At 38.2% G+C, this 13,256-nt stretch overlaps 1 protein-coding gene across 1 annotated transcript in view; it reads left to right on the plus strand.

Annotated features, from left to right (window-relative positions):
- Positions 1 to 12,786, plus strand: part of PAPSS1 (3'-phosphoadenosine 5'-phosphosulfate synthase 1) — a 39,590-nt gene extending 26,804 nt beyond the window's left edge. Inside the window, exons 10-12 of the mRNA XM_083862299.1 lie at positions 1,339 to 1,607; positions 3,438 to 3,667; positions 11,959 to 12,786. Coding sequence (XP_083718425.1) covers positions 1,339 to 1,607; positions 3,438 to 3,667; positions 11,959 to 12,097 — 638 coding nt within the window. The 3' untranslated portion in view covers positions 12,098 to 12,786. The remainder of the gene's footprint in view (positions 1 to 1,338; positions 1,608 to 3,437; positions 3,668 to 11,958) is intronic.
- The last annotated feature ends 470 nt before the right edge of the window (positions 12,787 to 13,256 follow it).

Raw genomic sequence — 13,256 nt, forward strand, 5'->3', positions numbered from 1 at the left:
CTGCAGAGGCTTACTCAAATGTCTGCTGCCACCACTAGGCTGGCATTGTTTCAAGGGTGAAAATTTTGAATGCTCTTGTGGGTGGCATTCTTTGCTTTTAATAGTAATAATTTTTATGATCTCAGGCATTGAATTCCCTAAATACATATCAGAGGCTGGTAATGCCTGAGGTTCTGAACTTTATCTTTTCATGCACTGTAGACATGTTAGTAATGAAAGAAAAGGTAATGTTGAAGTAGTAAGATGTAATTTAAAGATCATGTTTGGCCAAAACTACAGAGGTATGGTTGAATGCTGAGCTTTTATGCTCTTCTATTCTTAAGTTTGTTCCATGCTGCTTCTAGGGAACAAGGTTTATGAAGGAGTGCAGGTAGGCTGGTGCCAAGTTTCTTTTCTCCACAAGAAATAAACCATTTTTTTTCACAAAAGTAGTTGTGCTAGGCAGATAAGAGGCAGATAAGTAAGAGGCTGAGGAATGTCATAAAGAGAACAAGCATGCTGCTTTCGCTGCAGCAGTGACTGGCAGGCAGCTGCACTTGTAAATGTGAGGAGGGAGATTAACATCGAGAATGCAAACCTCAACTGGTCCTGAGCTCCTGTTGTTCCATGTGGTCAGTGTGTCCAAGAGCTGTAGATATCAGCTTTTGGCTAACCCCTAAACAAACATATTTGAGATCTGAAAAAAATGTGTTCTCTACGTTTCATTGGTTCCATATTGGAAAATCTCTTGATTACAGTGATTTTGCTGTCTTGTGGTGTACTTAAGATTGTCTGAATTTGCAGGAGAGAGAAATCGTGGTTGTGGCAAGGTTTTTCATTGATGAGTTTGTAACACTCTGGAATAGCAGTTAGTCTTGCTTTGTTCTTACTGCACTTAAAATCCACTAAACTAAGGTGAAGGAAACTTAAAACATTAGATCCCCTTTTATTAGTTTTGTTCCAAACAGGTCCATTTGTTCTCTTGATATATTTAGCCTTTAAAATGGCTAGCATAGTTTGATTTCCTCTTAGAATATAATACCCTTATGCAGTGAAAAATCCAAATAGAAGATTATAGCTCTTGGAGAAACCAGAGTAATTCCACAGAAAATTCAGAAGTTAAGGAAGCTGATTTTTTGTGTGTGTGTGTGTGGTTGTTTTTTATTAGTTTTTCTTATTAAGTGCAGTGATTTTGTAATAACTGATAATTCTTTAATTACCTGTGAGCGCTGCCATTACACTTCTTCAGCAGAGCTCAGAGGAGAGCATGTACTGAAGATTTTTCTGTGGCTGTACAACTCCTGATAAAATAACTTGCTTTCCTTATATCTTTTGTCTTGTTTTTCTTTTTCTCCACAGATGCTGTCTTTGCATTCCAGCTACGCAACCCAGTGCACAATGGGCACGCTCTCTTAATGCAGGATACTCACAAGCAGCTTCTGGAACGTGGCTACCGGCGCCCCGTTTTACTCTTGCACCCCCTTGGAGGCTGGACCAAGGAGGATGATGTTCCTCTTATGTGGCGCATGAAGCAGCACGCTGCGGTTCTGGAGGAGGGAATCCTGAATCCAGAAACAACAGTGGTAGCTATATTCCCTTCCCCCATGATGTATGCAGGACCAACTGAGGTAAATATATCAAGAGTTTAAAGTAAAACAAAACTTGATAGTGGCACTAAAATGTTTTGTGCTTGTGTGTTGTTTTAATGGAGGGAGAGAGGAGAGACCAATTTTGCTTGGGAAAAGAAATTATCAAGTCTCTGCCACCAACCAAAGAGAAAAACATTCTCTTCTGAAGAAACTTCTCTATTGGAGGATTTTTCTGGAAATGGTGGAGGAAAATACTCAGTTTAAGGTTCTTTTCTTTACAGTTACAAGGATATGATAATAATTTAATCTTTCCTCCTTTTTTAATTGTCTTTTTCAGAGGGAATTATAAGATCTGTTAACATACCGGGTGATTGTCCTGAATGTTAAAATGCTTAAGTTTCAGGATTGTTAAGCAGAAAGTTTGTATGTTGGAGGAGTATTCACATATTAAGAAAAAAAGCAGTCTGTCTATTTTCTGGCAAACTCAATTCAGAGAGAATTGTTTCAAGACTTTTGTATGAAATAATTCTTTGGCAACACTTTATTTAGGAGCCAGGTCTTGGGTTGGAGTCCCTAGAGGTTTGTGAGAGGCAGCAGAAAGAATAAACGTTCTCAGTTGAGGACAATTCCTCAAGAGGATATTGATTCTTCGTCTCATAATTTTTTTTTTTTTTAATTTTTTTTTTTCTTTCTCTTTTTTTTTTTTTTTTTTTTTTTTTTTTTTTTTTTTTTTTTTTTTTTTTTTTTTTTCTTTTTTCCCTCCTTGCTCACCTCCACCTTGAATCAGAGGAAGTTCAAGTTCTGACCAGGCCTCAAGATTGATTCTGGGGTAGCTTTTTTGATAGATAGGAGATCTTGCTAGTGAAGACAAATTAGGCAGATGCCACTTATTCTCTGCTGGCCAGTTGACTGGTCAAACAGAGCTTTCATTGCCTTTCAGTCTAGAGAAAAAAAAACTGCAGTCCAGGTCTAGCCAAGGCGTGTGAGTGAGTTAATGTGGGGAATCTTTTGCTGTTCTCCATAGGCCTTTTGTGAGAAGTAACAGAAATCTTCTACCTCATTTTTGTATGTGTGAGGAGGAACCAAAATCCACATTCCTTATTCTGAACAAAAATCCTTATTCCTTATTCTCCTTACCTATATGGCATTTCCAGTGACCTCAGAGTACAGCCTGACAGTAATGTTTATTCAAGTAATAAAAGAGATAATTTCTTTAGTAATTTTCATAGGTTATTTGAAAGTCATTGGTACTAGATCTGTTTCTATAGCACAAGGGCTTTACAGAAGAACAAGCAGCTGGTAATAGGGTTGTCTACAGGGTGGATGTGTCCTAAAAATCCTTATTTAATAAATACCAGTTTAACATTTTTTATATTTTTAACATTCCTGATAAGTGCCTTGAAAGAAAAGAAACAGTTCTTTAAGGCAAAGCTGTATCAAAATGCAATAAATCCACCTGCTTAGGAAAGTAAATCTATTACAAGCATTCAAGTGCGGTGTGTACCTAGTTTATGTCTCCTTTGGGTTTTAATGTTCATGCAGACAAGGTGTTAGTTCTGCCTTGAACAGCATCCTTGCCACATGTACAAGTTTAAAATGCTGAACATGGGTGGTTTTTGGTTCTGAATGTGTAGAGAGTGCTGAAGTAACTTTCTGAGTACCTACTGTGCAAATTAAATGAGGATAGGATGTTTTAGCTGTAGGTTTGATGGTGATCAACTTAACTGGTCCTTTATTATGTTGTAGCTCCATAGTAAAAATCACATCTGATTAAGGAAAACATGGTAGTTACAGAGTGCATGCCCATTTTGAGAGCTGCAGTTTTGGAGCATTTTCTTCTGTTAATTATTTTTCCTGTCTCTGTTGTAGGTTCAGTGGCACTGCAGATCACGGATGGTTGCAGGAGCTAACTTCTACATTGTAGGGCGAGATCCAGCCGGGATGCCACACCCTGACACTGGGAAAGATTTGTATGAACCAACCCATGGTGCCAAAGTGCTGACAATGGCTCCAGGCCTCCGAGCACTGGAAATTGTACCCTTCAGGGTTGCAGCTTACAATAAAAAAAAGAAGTGCATGGATTATTATGACTCTGATCAGTAAGTTGTATTTTCATTTCGAGAAAATTTTGAGCAATAGCGGCCTCTTATCCCTGTCCACATAAAAAAATTGTTTATAATTAAATTCATATTGCTCTAATAGGGCAGTGTTTAGATGTGATTTTAGATCAGTGTAGCTTTTAGACAAATGTAGCTTCATTTCAGCATGATTTGGTTCCCAGTGCAACTACCTGATCTAACTTTAGCTGCCACTTGAAGGCTCCCCTCGTACTGGGGTTTCTCTGAATATGGAACTTAGTGGCTCAGATTTGTAAATCCAGAGAAAGATTGCTATTTATTATAACAGTAAGATTAGCTTTCTGCTGCTTTGTCTTTCTAAATAAGCTTCTCAGGTGTCACGTGTGCATCAGATAGGAGGGAAGAGACAATTAGAGAGTGCAGCATGGAGAAGAAAGTGGACAAGATGGGGTGACAAATAGCTATTTATTTTCTTTGTTAGTAATAAAGCAAAATGATGCCCTAAGAATATTCTGTATCCCAGGGTTTTCAGATGTTTTGTTGGTATCTTTTTTTTAATCCAATTGCAGTACAGTTCATTTCACTGTCTGTATGGAAATTTCAATGCTATTTTTCCCTTGTGTGGCATAGCAGTGTCCAAAAGTTAGTTTTGTCTCTGGTGGCAATGAAGGATACTGGGAAGATGACTTGTCATTTTAATTTAGTCTTCTTTATTCAGATTATTGGAATGTACTTTTGTTTTACGTCAAGTGCAGTTGAAGTTGGTACTGAAATGCAAGCTTCTCTTGGCAACTTGTTCCAGTGCCTCACCACCTTCACAGGAATGAATTTCTTCATAATACCTAATCTAAACCTACATTCTTTCAGTTTAAAGTCATTCGTCCTTCTCCTATCACTACATGCCCTTGCAAAGAGTTCCTCTTGAGCTCTCTTGTAACTTTGAAGGTGCTATAAGATCTCCTTGGAGCCTTCTTTTCTACAGATAGACAACTCCAACACTCATCCTGTCTGCAGAGGAAAGGTGCTTCAGCTCCCTGATCAAATTTTTTTCCCTCCTCTGGACTCCATCAGATTCATGGACTTTCTATATTGAAGTCCCTAGGTCTGGATGTAGTATTCCAGATGGGCTGTCACAAGAGTGGCATAGAGGGGAACAGTCACCTTCCTGGACCTGCTGGTCCTGCTTCAATACAGAAAGATTAAAGTGCAGTAGTTTTATTGGTGTGTCAATTCTTAATAAATTAGAATAGTAAGGGAGTAGCAATGTGATAGGCCAAAATTCAGAATCTTGATTCTGTGATCATTGATACTGTACTCTTAGCAGGATAGGTGTGATTTAAATCAAGGAGAGTATAATTATACCTCTGTCATTAGCCACAGCAAATGATTAAAAAAAAGTCCAAACAACTCTTTGAGATTTTTTTGTGAAAAGTAGTGGGAACAGATTTTGCCTTCTGCCACAGACTGCATCATGTAAACCCTTCTATCCTTTCACTGTGTCTGTGAGGTTTTGGTTTGGGGTGCTTTTTTCCCTGGTTCTATAATTGTCATGTTAAAAAAGGCCATGCTGCTACTAATGTGCAGTTCTGCCCTGGTGCTGTCAGGAGGTAAGCCCATTTGTCCTGTCCTTCCCTAGATACTGCTTGTAGATGGTCTGGAGTGTGGCAGTAATCCTCTAGATGGCAATGCAGACACATGCAGGCTCCCATTGCTGCTCCTGCCTGCCAGACGGAACACTGTGGTAGGCTCCAGACAGAGTTAGAGCTTGGGTGGGTGCAGCTGGCTGCCTTTCAAGATGGTCTGTGTAATGCTGAAAATGTGGCAGGCTCCTGGACCATGTGGTGTTTGACTCTGCAAGGAGGATGGCAGGGAAGAGAGGATTGCCTGCAAACATGAGAGGATCCAGTACTGGTGGAAGACCCTTGGATGTGAAATAACGTTTGTGGAAATATTTCCTGAGCTCACTTGGTGAAAAACACAGCATGAAAATGTAGGAAGGAGGGTTGTATGCATAGAAGCATTGCTGTGACTTGTTTTAGAAAGTGGTAATTTGGTATCTCTTGTACCTTCGTCAGTTTTTTGAGGCTTGGACACTTGACAGCCAACTAGGCAATTCCAGGATGTCCATCACTAATGAATGTGTGGACGCTTATGGTGAGGGGGTTTCCCTTGGACTGAGCTATAGCTGGCCATGTGTCTTAGCTGCTGGGTCTATTATTCTTCCCCCAGTGATCATTTCTTCTGTTCTTTCAGGCCTCTTGGACACCTGTTTGGGAAGGTGCTTGTGAGAAACCATAATAGACCCCATCCTCTATCTTGAGTTTCTCTGTAATTTGGTAGAGTTCCACCCACACCCCACACCTGGCTTGGCAGCAAAGACATGCAGAGGTTTTTGCAGTTGGACTCCTTGCTGCTATTAGTGAAATACCTTTTGGCTTCTGAGGAAATCCTAACATGAAGATGGTGGTAGATGAATCTTTGGCTCATGGTGAGAGGTCACCAAAAGCTTGATCCAGCTGCCAGAGGAATGTCTGAAAAGTTGTGCCTGCAGAATTAGCAGTGGCTGGCAGAGAGTTGCTTTGCTCAGCTTTTATGAGAAAGGCGTCGCTGATGCCGATAGCATTCCTTATATGCCTGGGGGTGGGTGTTCAGAGGCTGGGTCACCATGGTCAGCTGCCTGCAGTACAGTGCTGGGCAACTGTGTGAGACCTGGCTGTAGCTGAGCTGCTCATGACCTTACTGGCAAGCCTGGGAACCACCAAAAAGCCTACACTGGCCCTGCTTCCAAATTAGTACCAAAGGCCCTCACTTCTCTGGTGTGCTGCCTGTAATCCCAAGAAGTTATTGTTCTTAAGGTCTTCTGCTCTCAAAGGTGTCCACACAAGCACAGTTTTGTGGAATTCATATAGAAGTTCAGTTTCTCACTTCTGTTAGTACCCTCCAGAACATGTGATGCCCTTGGAGTTTCAGCTGACCCAGCACCTTCTTGGGAGCAATCTGGAGACTGTTGACTTGATTTGTCAGGACCACATGGTGCTGCTTAACCTGCTGCTGTGGTGCTGTGTGGGAGCTGAAGTCACTTGGTCCCTCTTAGTAAGGAAAGACAGAAATATCCTGGTTGCATTCAGGATAACAGACCACTGTCTGAGGAAATGGGGGTAAGGAAGGACTGAAGTGAAAGCCTTTGTAACAGCTGCACAGCAACTGTAGTTGTAGAGTGATACACAAGGCTTAACTTGTATAAATTCTTTAAATAAAGTTACCCTTTAGAATATTAAGACATATGAACAACCAATGACTTGGAATGATATTCATGTTTTACCTCATGAAGCCAGCACAATTTTTGTTTGTTGGACATCTTAGAACTATGTTTAGCACCTTATGAAACTGAACTCTTGAAACATCTTTTTGAAAACCAGTTTGTCTAAAACTTAGATGTAGGAAGTGATTTGAGGAATGTATTTGAAGTGATGTGTAGCAGCACAGGTAAGCTAATTTCATTTTCTTTTCCCTTTGGTCTAAATAAAGAAAATAAAAATAGAATCGCCATTTTTGCTGTTGCTCAAGTCAGATAAGAAGCCTAATCTAAGTTTCTGTGTGGGAAGCTTGAGCATTTCTACTTGCATAGAATTCTGAATTAATGCATATAAAAGCTAGCATGAATATTGCTACAGTCCTTATCAAAGTTTTTACACTTCAAGATTTAATAGAATTTTTGATCTATAATTTAATATATCCAAATATGTTTTGGAAAAATTTAAAGGAAGAACTCTAGTTATAATGGAGTAATTCAAAATGAATGTCTGACCTGTAAATGACTGGCAGAGTGAATTGTAAAGAAAACAACCAAAAAATCAAGAAACCAACAAGTAGAACCACTACCCATCCCCCACCCCTTGAAAAAAGCTTTACCCAATGCTGAAATTTCTTCAGAAAATCAATTAGTGTGTTTCTTCAGCCAAAAAGTCCTCACAAACAGTTATCACAGACAACTGTAATTCGGGATTGGTGGCTTAATAATAGAAGCTGGTTTTATGAGCAGAGATTCCCAATTCTTTATGGAAGATCAGTCCTATAAAATGCAGCCACAGACTGCTGCTGAGAAAAAACTCAATTAAGAAAGGAAATTAGTCCAGCAATTTAAAAAGCCACAGCAGTGACTGGAATTACTTTTTTTTTTTTTTCCTGAAAGAAAACCAAAGAGAACATTTTGACTAAAAGAAACTCATAAGCGAGGTGACTGGAGAAGATTGTTCATGCTGTCTATAAAATGTGAATGAAGCATGGGTATCTGTGAAGAAGAGAGACTTTAACTTTATATGTTTTTTTCTCCAAGCCATTTAATGTGGTTGCCATTCTGCTTTAATATTATCAAATCATGCTTATAGGAGAACTGCTCCAACTAAGTACATAATGTTCTCAAATGTCTATTTTAAAGTGATAGTAAGAGACTGAGATAAGCACACTTGACTGTTCTCCTTAATTTAGTTATGTGAAATATGGTTTTTCAACTACCAATTGTACATAATGTAGAATACACTGAAACACTATGTCAGGCCAGGAGACTTAAACCCTTCTGCCAGTCAGAAAGGAATTAGGAAAGGATTTACTTTGCATATGTTGATATTAATCACAATGTTTTATTTTATTTTCACAAACAGTTTGTTCCTGGCTTGTTGGGATTTCAACCTAGCTGGCACTAGCTGGTTCATTCAGCATCATGGGACATTAATTCCCAAGGCATAATGTAGACTTCCTGTAAGAGTTATGCTGTAAGTCATGACTTGATGCTGCAAAGGCAAGTTTAAATTCAGAGAAAGTCCTTCTAAAAAGGATTTAGGGTTAGAATTGGACTCCAGATAAGCAGGCTGTGAATTGTTCCAGAAATGAGTCTGAAGTCTCCTAGCTGAGTAAAATATCACAGTTGTTTCGAAGACAGACCAGGGTGAATAAGTCATGTTATTCTTTTATTTCCCAATTGTTCTATTTGCCTAAAAAAAAAGAAAAAAAGAAAAAAAAGAGGCAAAACTAAGAATGAATGGTCTGTACTTTTATCATGACTCTTGTATTTAAGAGTAATTCTTTAGGACCTTGAGAGCACCAGACATTGCCCTCCATAGAGAATGGGAATTCTTACATCATTTGCACAGTGCTAAATACCTAAGAGGAGGTCAGGGTTCCCAGGACTATAACTGATCTTTAGTGCTCCCAGATGAAAAATGTACAATGTAATGTGGTCTATAGTTAGATTAAATTTGTAGGGAGTAATCTTGAAGCAGAAAAAATACTCTCTTCAGTTACTATATTAATGCACTGTGTTGACATGTCAGAAGTAGAGCACAGGAGGTTTCCTGTAGGCCTGTGACAGTCGCTTCCTACTTGCAAACTAACGATGTCCTTGTTTTGTCACAGGAACTGTAAGGTCTCTGAAATCCTTATCCTCTGTAAGTAAGAAAATTTCACAGTGTGTGTAGGTATGGTTTTTTCCACACTGTGAATGTAGTAGAGTTCTAGGATGGTATGCCACAGACCAAATACCAGTCCTCAATGTCAAATGTTTCAGGACTGTTTTTCTGTTGACAGATTTTTGTTGTGGTTTTATTTCTGCCTTCTTTTCCTGTTTCTTTTTGGAGAATGCTTTTAATTGCAGTGGCACAAAGTATTGTGTCAGTACCAGTCAAACTCAATTGACAGTAAAAGGTCAAGTCAATGTTACAAGTATTTAGTAGCATCCAGTGTGGCTAAAAGACAGCTGATTCCAGCAGCTACTGAGTAAAATTTTCAAAGGCACTTAAACGCTGTGCTCAGAAAAGGCTTATATTAAGTTTAATTGAGGGTCATTTCAAATCAGACCAGAATGGAATTTGAATAGCTTTGGTATTTAAATTCTATAGCATCTTTCATGGTCAAATGCTTCCCCCTCTTGTGTTCACTCAAATCCACCTTATATAGAGTAACTCTTAATGTCCTCAAAACTCACTCTGAATGAAATTAATTGTGGTCTGTTTTTACTATCTCCTTCTACTAAAGCAAATTACTCATACTGATATGTTTAATTTCAGAATTCTTGTGGGTCACATTACACCATAGTGGTCACAGTACTGATAAGGTTTTTCTCCTTAGCAAGAATCTCAGTTTCTGAAACTTGATTGAAATTTGTAAATGCAGTAATTTTTAAAGAGGCAAAAAATACTGTCTTGTTGTGTATATATTGCCAAGGCTCCATTTGAGTCACTTTAGTGATTGCTAATTCAAGTGATTTTTTTTTAATAAAGAAAAACCCTTTCAAAATAGACCTTCGGGATAATGAGAGGACATCATCAGTACTTTTTTAATTTTTAATGGCATTTTAGAAACATTTCTAGAAATATTATGAGATGCTGAATGTCTTGTTTCTAAAATGATGCTCACTCACTTTTTTTTTCTTTCATTTTTTAATAGTTTCTGTAGATCTCCTTAGCTTCTTGTTTCTCTCTTTCTTGGTGTCTGCTTCTTACCTGCTTTTTGTGCAACTAGGGATAAGAAGCAGCTAAAGGAGTTTTGGTGCTATTGAAGCAAACTTTTATGACATATCTAAATGTAGTGGTTTAGTAGCATTATTTCACTTGTAGGGTATGGGATGAAGTTGAGTGCTTTTCTGAGACCTTAAGAAACAAGGGGAAATAAAGCACCTTTTTTAAAAAATGCTCCAACTTTCATGTGGAGAAAACACATATGGAGAAACTTCATAGTACTGGCTTTCCTCTTCCTGATCACCTGAAGACTTGGTATTTTTTTGACAGAATTAACCAGATTTATCACTTCTCCACATATATTTTATATAAATAGTTCTTTGTAAAGAACTCAAGTTACCTTCAGGTAGTGTTAGTGAACAGCAGACATCTCTCTGCTAAAGAATAAAATTTTCAAATGTTATAAATAGCAGTACCAACTTTTTCTCCCATGGAGCTATATCAAGTTTAAATTTTCATTTTTTATGTAATTTATATTTTGCAGGACTAAAGCACAGTAGGGTTTGGGGTTTTTTTTGCCTGGTGACACTTCAGGAACCCGCAGTCCCAAATTTAGAGCAACAAGAAAAGAACATGTATGACAGTGCTGGTGTGTAAATGTATGCAGTCCAAATCAAAAAGTTATGGGGCTAGTGTTTTTGTGAAAGGGAACTGTGGAATGCTTTCTGCATCTTGCTAAGTTCCATACCCTGCTGAGCATAGACCAGCATTTAGAGCCAAGTTCTGCCCTCTGATGTGCACACTTGGCTCCTGTTTCTGTCTAAGGCATGTGCATCTGAGATCAATACTTGGTTTTTATTTCAAACAGACAAGTAAAGAATGAGTAATGCATACATGTTGCAAATTGAGCGAATGGCATAAGTAAAATTGCATATTTAATTTAGAAAAACATAATGTTTTCCCTTGAAGCATTTGATAGAACCCTGGCATTCTTGTCTTGCTGTTACTGTTCAGTCCTGTGAGGAGTGATTTAATTTGTGGAGCCTTTGCTGCTTATGACCACATACCTGAGAAGTTAATAATAATTTAGATTCTTATGTTAACAATGGTAAAGAGTCCTTATCTGTGTTCAGTTTTGCATTTGTCCAGCTGAATTTTGTTTTTTAGGGAAAAAAAACATCTTTAGGGGAAGGTATTGTTTTATTCCATTGCTTTTCTCTTTGTTTTGACCTGTATATGCTGCATTATTGATGTGCATAAATATATATACGTGTGCTCAGTGTGTTGCAATGGCACAGCTGCGAAGCTTGCCTCTAGATTCTGAGGCTTTTACTTTCTCTGTTCCCCAAACAGTCTCTCACTAAGATGTTGTACAATTTTTTTTATACATTCTCTAGTGGCACTGAAATGACCTCCTTGAACCAGCATGGGAACATTCAACCAGCTCATCAGGCTGGTCTCCTGCCCTGGCAAGGCAAGGTGTAGATCAGGATGGCTGCTGTTTCCTTGGCAGAGGGCTCAGACAGTAGGTAGAGAGATGGTTCTCCCTCAACAGGAGTTTGTTTCCTCACAGAGAGCAAGCCAGGCTCGATGAAGGCATAGGCTGAATTCAGTCCACAGGGATTCAGTGCATCATGCTGCTAAAACCTCAGGAGTTACCAAAGGTGAATATTGTAGAGTATGTATATTCTTGAGATTTACTGGCATTTCCAGCCTTGAAGTGACAGCTCCTATACAGCGTGATACTCCCAAGAAAAAAATGTATAAAGTATCAAGAAAGTAGAAGGAATATGAGCAACTTTGCCTGCTTTTAAACTATGTTTTCTTCTCCCCCCTTTTCCTCCACCCCTACTCTCTCAGCCACGAAGACTTTGATTTTATATCGGGGACCCGCATGCGCAAGCTGGCTCGGGAAGGACAAAACCCGCCGGAAGGCTTCATGGCTCCGAAGGCTTGGACTGTGCTGACAGAATACTACAAATCCTTGGAGAAGGCTTAGGCCTCTTATTAACTGCAGATCAACCTTTGACGCCTGATTTATTTACGAGAAGGGGACCACACAGTCACCATTCATGTTGCTTTGTTGTGGTGTCTGTCAGGAAGTTCTCTGAAAACAGACTCTTTCTTCCTAACATAGCATCATTCTTTGCCTGCCCTTATGGGTTCTATTATGTCCTGGCACCTAACTAGCTGCTGGTTTTAATGTCTTCTCTTTTATTACAGTTAATATTCTTGCAGTAGGATTTTTAACTCTTGTATTTTATTTTTTTTTTTTTTATATTTTACTGCCTTTATCCTGAGTTCTGCAGCTGTTAAATAGATGCAGCTTTTTCATATGTTATTTAAACTGCTGGGTAATGTTTGGTTTTAGTAGTTTGTAGGAGAAAATGTAACAGTTAATCCCTTAACTATGGATAGATTATCTATAAATCAAAAAAGTAAAGAATGTTTCAAAATATCTGTAAAAATGTCTTCATCTTTATCTCATCATTATCATCTCCAAAAGCACTTAAAATCAATTTCTGACTATATGTAATCAAAGAGCATAACTTTTTTTAATGTAGCATAATTAAAATTTTGCTTTCTTTGTTTAATTTTGGAGTATATTGAGTTGTATGGTGATTCTCTTCTGCTGTGGATCTGTAAAGATGGCCAAGTAATGAATAAAAGAAAGTATCTAGTTTTCAATTTGAGTTGTTAACAAAATCACATATTGTTTTTGTATAGGCTTGCTGCCATAGGTGTCAGTAGGGTATATTTTATTTCATTTGATGTAACTTACCGGTTTTTTATTCCAAATATACTTAATCAATCTACCACAACTTTTTTAAAAGCATGATAGCCCAAACTTAATTTCATGTTTAATCATTGCAAAAGAAAAAATAAAGAAAATCCTTCAATTTTGGCATTTCCTGTGGTAAAAATGCTTAGTTCAGATACTAATTTTCTGTCTATATTTTAAGGTCTCCAAAGAGTAATCTTGTGAGTTGGCTTTGCTTGCTTTGAGGACAAAGCACATGTTCTTTAATGATTCTTCAAAAATCCTGAAGAAATGTAAGAAACGAAAAGTAAAACATTTCTTCAAGTGTAAAGTAACACTGACCTATTGGTGTGTTTTCAAGGTAATTAGTGAAACAGCCATAACCTCTCTTAGCTAG

This window comes from Zosterops lateralis (assembly GCF_965231275.1).
Source record: "Zosterops lateralis genome assembly, chromosome: 5".
Lineage (NCBI taxonomy): Eukaryota > Metazoa > Chordata > Aves > Passeriformes > Zosteropidae > Zosterops > Zosterops lateralis.